We start from the raw sequence: 16,321 nt of genomic DNA, 5'->3' as shown, positions 1-16,321 counted from the left end.
AGGGCGGCTCCCGGCGCAACGCCTGGGGCAACCAGTCCTACGCCGAGCTCATCAGCCAGGCCATCGAGAGCGCCCCCGAGAAGCGGCTCACGCTGGCGCAGATCTACGAGTGGATGGTGCGCTCCGTGCCCTATTTCAAGGACAAGGGCGACAGCAACAGCTCCGCCGGCTGGAAGGTGCGAGGGGCCGGGGCGGGAGGGACAGGCCCGGTGTGGCGGGGCCGGGCCGGGCGAGCAGTGGCCGCGGAAGCGCCTCCCCGGGGCCCGGCCCGCCCCGCGCTCACCTGTTGCTGCCGCCCGGCCGCGGTTCAGCCCTGCCCAAACCCTCGTCGTCAGACCCAGCCCAGGCTCTGGCTCTGTGCAGCTGCAGCAGCTGCTGGGGGTGGTTACGGTGTTGCCTTGCGAGGCTGTTCCCTGTGCTCGTTGCGGGTAGGAACTTTTCCAGGAGAGGAGCGAGGGGCGGCTCGCAGGCTGTGTCCGAGTTTCTGTGCAGGGTGAAGCAGCATCGGTTGTAAGGGTATTTTTTAATCGTAAGGCCGCAGTTCTCCGTCACGTGATGGTGCTAAAGCTCAGTATAAATAACTGGCGGGCGTGCTCGGCGTTCGAAAGGCTCCTTTTGAAAAGGGGGCTGTGTCCCGCAGCCCTGCAGGGGCCGTGGGCAAACTCTGCTAGAGTCTGGAAAAGGAAAAGCAATATTCTGCTCCAAAGGCTCAGCGTTGCCCTCTCCTCTCACTCTGGAAATAGGCATGTGCTGAGTTCTGTTAAAAGACTAAAGACCTTTTCAGTGCTCTGCAGGTGCAGAGGTGTCCCCATTCCAGTGTTCCCATTCTCTTTAGTCAAACGAACTCCAACAAAGAGAAATGTGAGAGCTGGCTTGCAAAACAGCCTCTCATCCCGTCCCGATGTACCGAGGTGGATGCCATGGTGACTGGAGTCTAAACAGCGTGATCTGTTGCTCTCACCGCAGACTGGAATTACTCTTGTTTGCAGTATTAGCAGTTCATCCATGCTGCAGTTCTGTGGCAGCTTGAGCTAGGGTGGCTTGGGGCTTCTGTGGCCCCAGCCACACGTTCCTCTCCTTGTGACTGAGCAGTAAGTCAGCACAGAGAGTTAATTTTGAATAAAAAAAAAAGAAAATTAAAAAAGGCTGTTTCTGGTAGGATGGCTTTCAGCTGGCTCAGCTCTCCGAAGTGGTTCACCACGTGTTTGCCTGAGTGCAAATATTTGCTCCAGAGGGTGGAAAGGTGGTGAGAGGGATGCAGCTGTCACACCTTAGACTGGCACAGGTCAATACAGAGCTTTTCACCTGTGCCATTTATCTGGCTTGCTGACAGTTCCTGGAGAGTGGATGTAGTTTGACTAAAATAGGTTATTTTCTTTTTCTCCTATGTGCAGGTTAAATACTCCTTATTTAGTCCTAATTTGGGGCAGTGCTTGGGTGCATTTCCTTACTCTAAATATGTTTTGGTGTTTTTGCCTTCTCAGGCTGGGGGTACTGTCCTGGTCCTGCTGCTCCTGTGTGCAGTGGCATTTTGACATTGCATGGAACTGGTGCATTTTCTTGTCAGGAGTGTGGCTGTATCTGTTTGGCAGTAGTGCCTGGCAGTTCACTGCAGCTTCTGAAATGCTCCCCAGATACTGTGGTGGAGGTGGAATATAGTGAAGTGTCCTGCTGGACTAGCTGCTGGAATAGGTAGACTTCTGGCTCGATTCAGTGTGGCTTTTCTTTTGTTATGTTCAGTGTGCGTAACAGGTCCATCAGTCTTTGGTTTTATTCTGTGTTTTAATCATGTATCACTCTTGGGATACGGACAGGTAGATTTAAATTGCAGAAGTTTTCTATGAGAATTTGTGCAGATGTGAGAGTGAGGGCCCTGCTCAGATGCTGTTGTAGCTGTTCTGTGATTGACTTTTCATTGTGAAATGTTTGTGGTTTTTCAGCCTAGAATAGACTAACTGGCTTTAGAAGGGGAAAAGAAAGAAGTTTCTTGCCAGGAAAGATGAGGGAGGACAGAATGTCAGCAACTGTGGTGGGAATCAGCCTGTCTTATGATTAGGGCAGTTTAAAGCCCTTCACTTTAACAAGTGAAAACCATGATAGAAATACAGTTGGAACTGTTGAAATGCCAGGGGAAATTCTTGTACAAAACTTTAGTTTTTAACCAGTATTGTCAGAGTTTGAGTTGGTCTGTAGAGGGTACGTGGTTAATCTTATCTGCCCAGGAGAGACAGAGGGGGCTGCGGTGTGTTCCCTCTGATCCATTTTCTTCCCTGTTCACTCTCCAAATCCTGTTGGCAGAGCTTGGCAGGATGTGTGCCCCATCACGTGTGACCACAGAACTGACTTCTAGTTCTCCTTTGTGTTAACACACAGTTATATAGATATGCAAGAGGCTTTGTTTGTTTTACTACTTCATTGTTTGCATCAAGATGCCTTAGACGAAGGCAGGTCAGGCATTTACAATTTTATAGATATGGAGTCAATCAAATCAGTTCAAGTTGAATTTTGTGGACTTAGAGTAAAATTAATAGGTGCATATTTAAGACAGACTGAATAAACAAAAGGTGTCTCTTCAGCTGAGGAATGGACCTGTCTGGCTTTTCAGTTTTACTCTTCCTTGTTATTTTTAGAGCTGTGAAGCTCTGCTTGCATTTTTTATTTTTTTTTTAATAATCTGTAAAATAAGAGAAAATTTTCTTGAGTTGTCTTAACTTTAGTAATTTCTCAGTTTTGAACTGAACGAGTTTGGATGGAGTACGTTGATGTGGAGCTGCTGCTAAAGGCTGATGTAGCATTTTGATGCCTGTTAAGGTGGTGGTACAACTCTACAGTTCTGGCATTTCTGTCGTGTTTGAGCAGAGCCATACTGATAATATGTCCCATTTGTGTGCAGCGCAGTTCTAATTGAGATTTTTGAATGAGTAATTAAAAGAAATATGTCTTTAAAAACTTTTAATCTGCTTTAGTTAATATGAAACCCATAAGCTCATTGTTGCTTCATAATTACTTCACAGCTCTCCTACTCCACTGTACAATGGGGGGAATTACAGCTGTTACAGACTGCCAGGGTGGAAGCTCCACGAATTCCGGAAGAATCCGTGTTGTCGAGGAAGGTGGTGTTTGCTGTTCTTGAAGTGCTTTGAGCACCTTGTAAAGGGCAGATTTGCTGTGTGTGCAGTCTGTCCTTTCCCTGTAGTAATTCATCTGAGGTTAAGAATTACCCAGCCTGCAAGGCATAAGTGCCCTTGCAGGGGTGTGTGTGGGGCTTCTTTGTAATCCTGCCCTCGGTGCTCTGCAAGCTACTCTGTGGATAAGAGGATAATTCCTTCTGGTTTTGAGATTACTCGGAAGAGGAAGGTGTTGAGGGTTTGGGATAAAGCAGAAGTGCATAAACCCTGCAGAAGCAATTTGCACTGGTTATCACATCCACAAGTACAAGCAAGTTTGGCACAGTGAGGAACAATATTAAGGACCCATCTTTTTTAGTGAAGCAAACTGTGTATTCTCCCAAAGCTCTTGCCTTTTCCTTTGTAGGAACAGAATGAACTTTAAAACCAACCTTTTCACCCCCTAAAAGTACTTTGCTGAAACAAAAATCAGATGTTTCCTGTGTGTGCAACACAAAGGGAAGAACAAATGATTCTGCACTGTTGCATTAGTTATGGGAGGCTGAAGTCACACCTCTGCGTCCTCATACTTCCCACTCACTTGAATTCAAATGTGTGCATGTATATACACATTTGTATGTGCAACATATGCATCTTTATACACGTCTGCAGCAGCTCAAGTAGTTCTGTCACAAATTAAAAATTACCAAGTGTTTGTCTGAAATAGAGGGTGCCATCCATGTGGAAACTTGTCTAGCTCTTAACCTTTATTAGAGTGGGCAGCATTTTCCTGAAAAACCTTCCTTCCATTCCAGGCTTGTGTTACGTGCACACTGCACGTAGCTGATAGTAACTGGTGACCAGATGGATCAGGAGACCTGGCTGAGGGCTCAGTCACAGAGTCACTTGGCTGGCTTTCAGTGCCACAGTGCTGGCTCTGAAGGTCCTCTCCCAGAGCTGAGGATATCTGATCTCCAGGCAGAGCATGTGCAGAGCTCCCTCAGGTTGGAGCAGCTGCTCATCCTGTGGCCCTCTGGATCTCCTCTATGAAGGAGAATAGCCAACAGACAAAAGCAAGCCTGTCCATCTTCTGTACGGTTTCTGCTGTACTACAGCTGGTAGGTTCTGCCAGGCTATCTTTATGTACAAAATTATGTGAATACTTGTTTTGGTAAAGTTGAAAAGTTTATTGTTTATTGGTGTGTTGACTACCACTCAGCTTTTGGGTTTTTTTCTGTAGTCAGATCTGCAAATGAGCAATGATCGCTTCCTAAAATAGTCACATTAGTTGTTTCCTTATATCTACTGGAGTGTCCCCATATCCTTTAAGACTTTTCTTGGCTCAGATTTGTCAGAACCTTAGCTTCTTAACTTGAACAGGTAAGGGCCTAAATCACTATCAGGAGAGCTTTCTTTAATTTCACTAAGAAACCCTTTACCCAAACAGGAACATCTGGTGGGAACACTGGGTTTGCTTTGACATTTGGTAATGATAATTTCAAGATCATAGAATCACAGAATGATTTGGGTTGGAAGGGACCTTAAAGATCATCTCATTCCAACCCCCCTGCCATGGGGAGGGACACCTTCCACTAGACAAAACCCCATCTAGCTTAGCCTTGAACACTTCCGTAAACCAAAAGGAAACATAAAACTTAAGCTCAGCATCTTGGCTCTGAGCAAAGTATAATTCTGCCCAACCTTCAGCCTTGTGCAGATTTGTGCATAGGGGATGCTCAGTCTGGGGGTGTCTCTGAGCCCTCAACCTTGGTCTGTGAAGAAAGCAAGCAACTTTCTGTGACTGTGCTGAGAAAGCCCATAGTGTTTATTCCTAAGTTCATGTGCCTGGAAGGATACAATTCCACGCTAAACCTTCTGACATGAAAAATGAAGAATGATGTGTTCTAACTTGAATGGGAATAGTGATGTCATTGCTGTCATCATTGGTACTTAATTTAAGTTCAGTTACTCTTTAATGGTGTTGTAGGTGCTGCTTCCTATTAAGTTTGGTTTGTTTTGGTTTCTTGGAAGTTGCTGCCCTGCAAAAGGGCAGGGAGGGTCTGGCTGTTTGAATCCAGGGGGGCTGGGGGTGGGTGGCAGCTGCTGGACTCTTGCCATTACCTCACATGGCCCCAGATGCATTTATGTGGTGGCAGTGATGTGCTTAGCCCTGGCAGCAGGGAGATGTTTTCTGTCCCAGCTGCTGACAGCCTGGCTGGGATTCCTTAAAGTGGGGAGGGATAACAAACAGAGGCCAAATGATGGTTGTTCAGGTGCTGTACTGAGGAGTCCAGCAAGGAAACCTGAGGAACACTGTTGACATTAAGAGGTCCTTCTTGTAAGCCCTGAAAGAGTATGAAGTACAAGATTTGGGTTTCTTTTTTTGTTTGAAGCCTTGTTGGGTGTAGCTGTCCCCCTCAAAAGTAGGGAAGAGCTTGTCTTTTATTGAAAATCCATCTGCCTCATGCAGTGCCACTCAAATTACTTTAAGATTTTGTTGCTGCTCTTTCCTACTCCCTACCAGCTTGTTCTGGAAAGCTGCTTTGCTGAAAGATTATTCCCTGCAGCACAGCTGAATTTTCCAGGCAGTCCTCAGAGATGGCTGCTCCTGGGCTGCTGGTATTACTTGTTCCAACAGGTTTCTTCTGCTCTACCTAATCCTGAACAGCTTTTTTAGTATGTGGCTGCCTGTCTTGTAAACTTGTAAATCGCCTCGGTCTTTGGTTTTTAGAGAGCTGTGATCATCTGCTGGCCTCCCACTGAAAGATTGCAGAAAGGAAAATGTTCTTCCTAAGATAGAGATCCCAGTCTGCTGAGCTTGACGTCTGTGCTCATGTGTGCCTTCTGGAAGGGGATTGCTGGGAAGTGCTTTGACTCCCTGGCTCTGGAGGAGTTGTTTACTTGCTGGTGCAAAATCTCTACAAGGAAGACTTTTTCCTGGAGCCCTTGGAGCCAAGTGGCTGGGTGAGTGCTGAGACAGGCACTGACAAATACAGCAGGCGGAGCGTCCTCCCCTCACAGCCTCCCAAGAATGCCATGGCCAAGAATAATTCGGCACAATTGCAGGCCTGGCTGTGGAACATGGCCCTGCTCTGGGATGAGACCATGTTCTTTGTATGCCTCCAAGGCAGTGAGAGTTTATTACAGGCGGCTGCAGTGATTGCATATCTTTCCTTTTTTTTTTTTTTTTTGAATTATTTCTATCACTTGTTCCTGAGGGAAACTTTTTGCTAAGAAATCTGGTGCCTCTGTGGTTTGTAGGATAAACTTGACTGCTCCTGGGAGAATGGCCAGGAAGGGATGGAAGCCACTGTGTCTCCTGGAAGGATAGCTATTCTGTCTTGTGTCTTTCTCAGCATAGCTTGTGCTTGGCCCCGAGTGCTCTGGTAGCACAGGCATTGCATTGCTCTGCCAGGCAGGGCACAGGAGCCTCCTTCTGCTCCTGCCACATCAGTGTCTGGAACCAAAGTATGTCACAGGAGGGTGACATCTTTAGTGCGAGGAACCTTAAAGTCTGAGCAAACCATCCTGAATGTTCTGACCCACTCTGAGTAAAACTTCAGTTTTATGGTAGATAACATCATCCTCACCTACTAAGCTGTGTAGTCCCCTGGAAAGGCTTTCACTGGCCTTCAGTCTTCTATAGTCACTTCCCCTGAGCATTTTCTGTGGTATCTTGGTGTCCATGGCAGTTGTCCAGAAGGCTGACTGGGCAGGAGAGTGGTTTGCTTGTGCTTCCAGCTCCTGTGGCTAATTCTCTGTCCCATTCAGTGCTATTCAGGATCCACAGCAGCACTGATGGTGTGGGGGCAGGCCTGGTATGATGCTGAGAAGTCTTCCTGTCCTTTAAATGCAACTAGGACTTTTTATCAAGAAGATTCGATGTTGTGGTAACTGAGATTTAGAGAACAGTTTGTGTATGCTGCTAGGCACACTTCTGTGCCTGGTCCATATATCCTAGTTTGTACACACAGGGGTTGGGACCTGGTGAATGGTCCACCCTACAGGGTACAATAAATATCTCTAGCCAAACTTTGTTTTTTTTGCATACTATCTGTCCTTAATTTCAGACTGGTTTTGTCTGAATGTCGTTTACAGGAATCATCTTTGTATCTGTAATGGATTTAGAGACACAGGCTGGCATTTTTTCACAGCAGTACTTTAACATACAGCCATAAGTGCCACTGTAAGATACCTGAATAAATAGCAATAACCCACCCCTAAGTAGTGGTTGAAGAGGTTCCTTAGGATTTGAAGGATTCCTGCTTGTGCATCTTCAGGTCATGCTTCCTTATGATCAAAGAGTTGCAGAGTGAAGGCTTTGTGTGTTTTGCAGGTGCTCAGACCAGCTGGGATCCTCCCACACTGCTGAAGTTGAGCATCAAAAAGTTCGTGCCATCTGTATGTCTCTGGTTTGAGTTGCTTAATATCAAGAAAGGAAATATGCCAGGGTTGCCTGGGTGACTGATCTCTGTCATTTCCTCTCCTGTCAGGTTTGACTTGCTGTTCTGTGATTATTTTAGCATAATTGATTTGCCCCTGGCTTTCTCAATGAGATTTAAAGGGTGCCCTCCATATGGGAGGTGTATTAAATCATTCCAGCAGGAATGACTGTGCTGTCTCGCAGCACCCAGGCTGGTAGGTGAGTTGATTCTGTTGTGTTTTGGGACACTCTGGGCTCGAGTCTGCAGTTTGCTCTGCCTCCAATTACACATTCTGTTCCCTTCCTTAGTTTTCTGTGCTTGAACCCCACAGTGAGGCAGTTCAAAAAACAGGCAGAGATAAAACAAGCAGGAAAAGTAGTTGTCAAGGAAGGATAGGGCTGCTTTTTGGTTGGGTTTGCTCTCTGAACTAGCACACAGGGTCACAGATGCTTGTGTTATGGAGGGAGGAGAGTTTGAAGATGAGGAAGGAAGGAATAGTAGAGCAATTATCTTTTTGTTCAGCTCTGAGCCATTATGGCAGTTTAGCAGTAACATGTAAAAGCACTGAGACTGTTCCATAAAGGGTACTGTGTTTCACATTTCTTTGTTCATGTTAATCCTAGTCTTATTCCAGTATGTCTTATTTCAAGCTGCTTTTCAGCCAAACCCCCCAAGAAATTAGTTACTAAACTTGTCCCTTATGATACCCAAAGTGGTGCTAATTTTCTTGAGGTTTGTGTTACTGAGTTGCTTCCACCAGTGCAGTGTGCTTTTGCTGACACAGCAGTTAAAGCCTAGCTACAGACATGCATGAGAAGAAAACAGAAATCAGTTGTGAAAATTTAAAATCCTGAACCTATTGATTTAAAGTTCTAACTAAAAACCAAGTGGTTATGAGACTTCAAATGTGTCCTATGTGTGTGGGCTCTTGGGTCATTCCTGATAGAATGTGATGAGTTCACAGGTTACTTTCAGGAGAATAAACGAAGAATTGGTGACAACCTATTGATTCTTCTTGCTGCAGCAGTGGGCATTCAAAGTTATGCACATTTACCTGGGAAAAGGGGTGGGATTCTTTGGAAATGAAAGCAGCAGCCTTCCTGGAGATGAGATACCAACCTGAGTTATTTCTTTCAAGGCTTGAAGGGAAGGAAAGCTTTGTGTAGAGAAGATGGCAAAATAATAAAACTGTGTAAGAGCACTGACTGACACATGTTCCATCAGGCCCTGGCTCTGCAGTCACTCTCCAAGTAAGAACTCATGTATTCTTTGATACTGGTTGCAACAAGCAGCCAGTCTTCTCCAAAAGCTCAACAGCCAAAGGTTAAAATGGAAGCTAAACCAGGATGACTCTCACATCTCCTTCCCTCTCCATGAAAACTTTCCACTTTGCCTGGATTGTTTATCTACATCTGCGTTGTTCTAGGATAGTACTTATGGTGAGGTAGCCAAAATTAGCATAGTGAGGACTTTTCCGAGAGGAAAAGGGTGGGGAGAGGGAAAGCAGCAGACAGGAAAGAACTGTGTTGAGAGTTGGTGGAAAAGGATGATAAAAGCACAGTTAATTTGTTCAGAATTAAGAGAGTATGCATGAAAGCTGAAGGCTGTTATGTATCTTTTAGTTTATAAGAAAAAGATGTTGCTCTTGGAGCTCTTTGATCACTGTTGTGCTACCAGTGCAGCACCTTTTAATGATCTGTAATTTGACCATCTGAACAGATTTGGTGCAGATATCAAACAAATGCACGACACAGGCCTCGGGGGGAGTTTGTGGAGGATCTGTTGAGCCAATGGAACTGTTGCTGGGGAGTTTTATCAGTTGCAGGATGAAAATTCAGTTTTATGATGGTGTACAGATATGTTAGCTTGCAGTTTTCAGCAAAGCTAAACCAGAAGAAAGGAGCTGGGAGAGGCAAGGAATGTGTGTCTTGCCAAGCGGAAAGATGGGAGAGGCTAAAACTGGCATGTACTGTGTGGGAGTGCAGTATCCACTGAACATCTCACCCTGTCAGAAACACACACCGAGGGAAGTGCACTGCCTCCCTGCAGAGGGAGGCTGCCAGTCTCCAGGATTACTAGGGCACTTGTTCCTCAGAGTTCCACTCTCGTTTCTCTGGTTTTGGGGTGGAGATGGTAATGGGTCTACTGAATTAGAAGTGTTTTGCCATTTCTCTTCACCCAGTCTGTTTGATTCACTGCCATGCTGGGCTTGAATCTGACTAAAAACTGGCCACATAAACATTAAAAACTTCAGCAAGGCTTATGCTGGGTAAAGGGGCTGTCAAAGGATGGGAGCAGCATTAGCTCAAATTCAATTAGGCTCATGTTGAAATTGCAAGCAGTATTTGAGAATTTGCTTACTTGCTCTGTGATGTGCTTACTTTTTGCAGATTCTGTATGGCCTTTAAAGATCCCTTGTGTTAGTATTTTGCTGGTTGAAAGCTGCTAGTTGTCATGGTAGTTTCACCCTTGGCATTGCAGTGAGACATGGCACTGCTTGCTGGTGCTGCCAAGCATGTTCAGACAGAAATACCAGGTTATTATGGGTAGGCCTTTGTTATAACTTTCTTCTCTGGATACTGTCTGAATGCATTTGTGCTTGTGAGATTTCTAGGTGGGAGGTGTGTCAACTGTCAGGTCCTCACTACCTGTGGTTTTTATATTTGTTTTTTTTCAGAACTCCATTCGACATAACCTGTCCCTGCACAGCAAGTTTATTAAAGTCCATAATGAAGCCACAGGGAAGAGCTCCTGGTGGATGCTCAATCCTGAGGGTGGTAAAAGTGGAAAAGCACCAAGAAGAAGAGCTGCCTCCATGGACAACAGCAGCAAACTCGCAAAAGTCAGAGGTAAAGCATCCAGGAAGAAGCCTCCTCTCCAGTCTGCACCAGAATCCTCTGCTGACAGTCCTGGCTCCCAATTTCCCAAGTGGCCTGGGAGCCCGTCCTCAAGAAGCAATGAGGACTCTGACGTGTGGAACACCTTCCGGCCTCGAACCAGTTCCAATGCAAGCACCATCAGTGCCAGGCTTTCTCCTATCCTGACAGAGCAGGATGACCTCCATGATGAAGAGCTGCTTCCTTCTCTGGTGTACTCCAGTGCATCCAGCAACGTTCCACCAACTGTGACCGAGGAGCTTGAGCTCATTGATGGGTTAAATTTGATGTCTCCCAGCTCATCTGTTCTGTCTACCCAGCAATCTGCCTCCAGTGGTCAGATCCAGAGAGATTCCAGCTTTTCCTTGCAGAGCCCAAATGCAGCTGGTCAGACTTTTGGCAATTCCCTGTTTAACCCTGTTGATATTTCACTGCAGAGTTCTGTCAGCCATTTCTCTGCCCCTCAGACCTTGGAAGCTCTCCTGACACCCAGCTCTCCGCCTCCAAGGGATGTTATGATGACTCAGGTGGATCCAGTTCTCCCACAGACTGGTAACAGGATGAGCAGCCGAACTCTTCTGCTTCTGGGTGGACAAGCTGCCCAGAGTAAGATGAGCTCAGGCAATCCACGAGGAAAGCCTGCAGAGCAGCAGGCAGAACCAGTCGGTGCCAGTGTTTTACCATCGACGCTTCCCATAGTCACATCTCCTCAAAACACTGCCAGCATCACCAGTTTGAAGGCTCCAGTTTCTGCCCAGCCAGTCCAGCTGGGCAGTCCAGTGCTTCTTTCGTCTGCTAGCCCTGCTCCCTTGGGATTGAACCAGGACAGGCTGCCCACTGACCTGGACATTGACATGTACATGGAGAACCTTGAATGTGATATGGATTACATAATCAACAGTGAACTCATGGATGGAGAAGGACTGGACTTTAATTTTGAACCCATTCTGCCTACTCCTAGCTATCCCAGCACCTCACAGGCCTCCAACCATACCTGGGTACCAAGTTAACTTCAGGAGCACAAAAAGGTAGGTGCAGCTGTGTAAAATGCTACAGCTCTATAGCCCTGTCTGGGATGGCTCCTGTGCCCAACTCTGCAGCAGTTAAAGGTACCTCTCTGGAAGTGCAGGTGCCCTTTGAGGAAAAAAAGCTCTTGGTAAAGAGCCACGTTCCCTTTTAGGGGCAAAAGCTGTGTGATGGTAGGTGGATTTAACTTCCCAGGTAATTGTCTCCTTTATGAAATAGAACAGCAACCTGAATGAAACTCCTGTTGTCTCCTGTCCCCCAGGATGACTGCAGCACAGGACATCGGTCTGCCAGGCAGTGCCTACAGCTCTGCAGTTAACATGGGAGCATGTGCTGATTCCATAAATAAAGACATGGTCCTATATGTGTAGAACAGTTGAACTGAGCCAAGCACAAGCTGTGTTTCTACTCAGGTTATTATTATCCTTGCAAAATTTCCTAATATGTGCAGTAGCAAAGCATGTCTGTGTCATGATTGCTTGCTTTACTCTGTGTGTAGCAGGACACAATCCCTCTGTTATCACACCTTCTGCCCTGCCCTTAGCTGGGATAGTGTCTGTAAGGTCTGGTAAGCTGCTTCAGCAGCATTAACTGCTGAATTGCTCATGTACCCATTATTGGAATGGGAAACAGGAGTCTGTGGTGTGGATGGAGATGGAAGGAGGGATGTGTTAGTGCTGTCCCATCCACAGCAAAGCTGCCTCTTCAGCAATTTGTCATATTTGTGCAAATAGAGTCGGTTTTGCAAATAGTGTGTATGAGAACCAGAGTTGAAAATACGTTGTTTTCTGAGGGTATGACACCCTGGTTTGAAGCATTTTAACCACAGTGGCAGTAGAAGAATTAGGAAACTGGAGGTGAAGGCATACTTCACACTTGGATCTTGGTTAGCTAACAGAAAATGGACAAACTGGACCATAGGTTGGATGTTGGTTGGAAAGTGGAAGCCTTGCCAAGAATATTTCCTTTCTAGGAGGCAGATATGGTATTTGTTAGTGTTGTAAATTCAACCCCTAACCCTGTCCTTCATCTCTGTTAGGACTGTTTGCAAGTTAGTGACAGAGGCTGTGGCCTTTTGAAGTGTTTCCACTGGATATTGTTCTGAGCTTTTGTGTTGTGGGGTTTTTTTGTTTGTTTGGTAGGGTTCAGTGTTTTGTTTGGTTTTATGCCATGCTAGGGCAGGCCATTATACTTGGGGAATACATTGACTTTTCAGGGACAAAATGTTTTTCACATGAGTGTTTTTAAAACACATATAAGCTGTCCTGCACTCCTGGGCTGGGTACACAAGACCTCTCCCTACAGAATGAATACCAGGTGTAGATTATTTTTTTAGGAGTGTAAAGCAAAGAAGCTGAGGGACAGTTTATCAAAGGATAGGTTCTAGAACTGTTGAAGACGTGGATGTAATCAAATGCTTAAGAGGGAGAACACGAGCTCATAACAACATGGTGATGTTCTTGTTCCATATTATTACTCTATATGAATTCCTTAATCAAAACAGGGAAGCTATGAGATGTTAAAACCTCTGGATTTGCTTTGTTCTACACATGAAGTGATACTTTCTGGGAAATATGCTGGACATGTGCTCACTAAAGGAGTGAGATCTGGAACAGGTTCTGAAGCACTATTGTGTTTGAGCAGAGAGCGTAGCTCCCACGTGCCCCTCGGTGCTCTGCTCACAGCACCGGGAGGAGAGGTGACACCCTGCTTCAAGCCTTTTATTTTCTCCTTAGATAATGTTTGCCTTTTCTGAGCTTTGCAAAGCTTTTCCCTTTTGCCTGCATGCTGGAATCCATGGAGTGGGATGAAGGGGAGCTTCTTCCCCAAAGGAGGGCAAGGATTGTGCAGAACGCTGACAAGACAGAGGGGTGGATCAGGCTTCTAACGAAGGGGGAACAGGGCACATGTGGAGAGAAATAGGAGTGTTCCTGGGAAAAGAAGGCAGAGTGTTTTCTCAAATTAACGAGTTCCAAACCCAAGTTTTGGAGCTGCAGGCATCAGTGTCTGTGAGGAGGTCAAGACTGTGTCATTTCTCCCTTACTGCAGTGAGTTCCTAGGGTCCCTGTTTGGAAATCACTGTTCAGGGAAAGCATGACTGCCACTATATATTGCTCTAGTGTGACAGACTTTTTTCCTTTTGTATCCTTACTATAAATGTGTTTTTTCCATGTTAAATTCACACTGGCAAAAGGTACTCTACATGATCACTAACCTGAAGTTGTCCTGAGTAGTTCCTGTGGGCTTAACTTGTTGCCTTTTGGGTCACTTATGGTATAATGCTGAGTGAAAACTGTTCATCAATAAATGACAGTGATCACACTGATTTGAACAGCTGGAATGAAACCGAACTGGGGAAATACTTCTCTTTGTAGGCAAGGGAAAATCTTTAGGAATAAATGCTTAGTCTCTCTGCAGCACTGGGGAGGACATGAACTAGTTGGTGTTACCCGTGGTGGTCAAAGCTATCATGACTTTATCACCTTCTTGCAAGTTAAATGCCAAAAGAGCTTGTCCACAGCTTCTCCAGGAGTATCTTTGAACTCTGCCTGTTTGTGTTTACTTGGAGATTAGAGATCAAACATTGAAACTTTGCCTCTGCCCAGCAGCAACACAACACCCACAGACCGAGCTGTTTGCTGCAGAGGGAGAAAGTCAGCACATGAACACTTTCCTTGAGTAGGAAAACATGAATTCTGCGATTTCTGTTGTCTGGTAGCTGCAGCTCAGTTGTAAACCTGTAGTTCACTGGTTAGGGTACTAGATGTGCAAAGCCAGAGTGACTTAGGGGAGCCTTAGTGAGCAAGGTCATGGGAAAAGAATAGCTACAGCTGGAATTAGACCATGGCATGCAGGTGCTCAGTCACTGGCAACCACTCGTGCCTTCAGCACTTAATGTAAGTGCCCTCCATTCCAGTCATGAGAAGTGTGGGTGGCCACCCGACTGTCTCTGAGCAGCTCAGGGACTTTGGGCTTTTCTTGCTGTGCTCTGTCTAATTCCCTTTGGTCCAGACACTGGATTTTTATCAGCCAGAACATTATTAAATCAATAAAACCCTCATCACCTTGTAATTTCCTAAAGTAGCCGTTGCTCTGACTTCTAAGTTACTGTCTTTTCTTGATCAGGGCTGATTCCCTCTTGTAGTTTTTTTTCCCCTTTTTATGAGTTTTTCATGCTCACTATCACTGAATCCAGCTGAGGGGATGCCCTACATTTATCTCTCTATTCTGCCTTCCAAAGTGGATCACAGACCTACTGTGGAGGTTTTATGTCAGTGTCTTAAGTCTGCTTAGACATATTCCAAGGCTTGTTTGAATGAGTTGTGACAGTTTTATTGAGGTGAGACAGAAGACCTGAGAAGGAATCTTTAGACTTTTGGGGGATTGAGATATCTAAAAATGTTTAATTACTTGCAGATAGATACAGGATTTCTTTAAATGGGTGAGCATAAACAGTTTTAGTGTGTGATCTCTAAAAATCTCTTTTTTAGTCTTTTCCCTACCAATTGATATTTGTGTTTGTTCAAGGTGAAAAGTAATTTTACTCTTCCTTGCTGCTTTCCTGCAATGCCTCTGGTGTTAGCCAGGTCCTTCTTTAAGCTTCCTTATCTTGCAGAGCTTTGTTGGTGCTGTCACCTTACAGGAGGAGTGCTTACTTTTACCTTTGTGGTTTGGTTTTATTCTTGTTTTAGTCACACTCTGAAGCTTGGAGCTGAGCAGTTGGATCCTCCACTTGACTCTCTGTTGGTCAAGGTCTCTTGTTTGTTCTGTAGGGGCAGATTGGTAGTAATTAACTCCTTATCTGTGCATCTAGGATTCCCACTGAAGCCGAGATCTAACCAGTCACTGTATTTTTCTTCTTCCTAGTGTCCTTCAGGTTTTGAACATTGGGTTCTGACTTCACTTCCCACCCCAGCAGAGAAGAGAATGGAGCACGTTGGATTCAGTTTCCCTGCACATCATGCCTTGGGCAGAAGGGGCTGCCCATCTGGGAAGAAGGGGCAACCTGCATCTGGCTGCAACAGGAAGAGTTTAAAAATAATAATCCTGTTATGTGCCATGGCTCTTCCTACAAACCTGACCCTGCCTTGGACCATCTGGAGAAGCCCATGTCCAAAGAGGAGCCCTGGTAAAAACCTCGGCCAGAAGACTCTGTGCCAGGCAATAGTGTTTTCCTGTGTGATGAGTTGGGTTTGCTGGAGGAATCCCTCACTGACTGTCCTCTCTCTGCTATGGCAGAAAGTCTCCCAGTGCCTCGGACTGGTGGAGGGCTGGCTCTGCTCTCGCTTGGCTTGCCCGTGGGGCAAAGTAGTTGGACTTCTTGATTAAGCCACCAGATGTGCACTTGGTATCCCACAGGCTCACAGAGGAATCAGAGGGAGCTTGTTGGTGGAAGCCCTGTGGGAAAAGGGTGTGCTGTTTCAGGGGTTGGCTTCAGTGTGCCCGTCACGGGAGCATCCATCGTCGTTCTGCAGGGAGGGGTGGTTGTGGTATAGAAGGCTTCCTGTTGTCCACCTGGGTGGAACAGGAGGACACTGAGTTTTTCACTGTGCCAACTGAGCCCCATTGAATCAGAAGCATGTTTTGAGAAGTCCCTATGCTGTTCTCAGCACTTTCCTGATACACCAGGCTGCTGTAAAATAAGCACAGGTGCTAGTAGCTGTTCCTGGGACATAAAAACATCATTTTGAGTTTGTTTTTTGATCTGTCTTGCTACAGCAGCGAAATGGAAAGCCTGGGTGTGGCCTTAACAGAGCCCTGGTTGCTTTTCAGAAGGGCATTTTCTATAGATGAAATATTTTTTTACTAATCTGGGAACTTTCTACAGCGAATATGAAGCCAATGTAATGTGTGTCCCTATTATGCATCTCTCCGTCTGAGAAGGCAA

At 45.7% G+C, this 16,321-nt stretch overlaps 1 protein-coding gene across 1 annotated transcript; it reads left to right on the top strand.

The window, feature by feature from the left end:
- Nucleotides 1-6: 6 nt before the first annotated feature.
- On the top strand, nt 7-15,478 carry FOXO4 (forkhead box O4). The gene is made up of 3 exons (XM_027690443.1): nt 7-176; nt 10,209-11,435; nt 15,301-15,478. The coding sequence occupies exons 1-2, from the start codon at nt 114-116 to the stop codon at nt 11,415-11,417; spliced, it is 1,272 nt and encodes a 423-aa protein (XP_027546244.1). The 5' UTR covers nt 7-113; the 3' UTR covers nt 11,418-11,435; nt 15,301-15,478.
- The last annotated feature ends 843 nt before the right edge of the window (nt 15,479-16,321 follow it).

The sequence above is a fragment of the Neopelma chrysocephalum genome, unplaced genomic scaffold, assembly GCF_003984885.1.
Source record: "Neopelma chrysocephalum unplaced genomic scaffold, ASM398488v2 Primary Assembly neopelma1_81, whole genome shotgun sequence".
In the NCBI taxonomy this organism is placed as follows: Eukaryota; Metazoa; Chordata; class Aves; order Passeriformes; family Pipridae; genus Neopelma; species Neopelma chrysocephalum.
The sequence above is the reverse complement of the archived record's forward strand: the minus strand, read 5'-3'. Positions and strand labels throughout refer to the sequence as shown.

Coding starts and splice junctions, on each gene's coding strand:
- FOXO4 (XM_027690443.1), top strand. CDS start 114: ATGGTGCGCTCCGTGCCCTATTTCAAGGACAAGGGCGACAGCAACAGC. Junction 177..10,208: donor ACAGCTCCGCCGGCTGGAAG/GTGCGAGGGGCC, acceptor GTTTTTTTTCAG/AACTCCATTCGACATAACCT.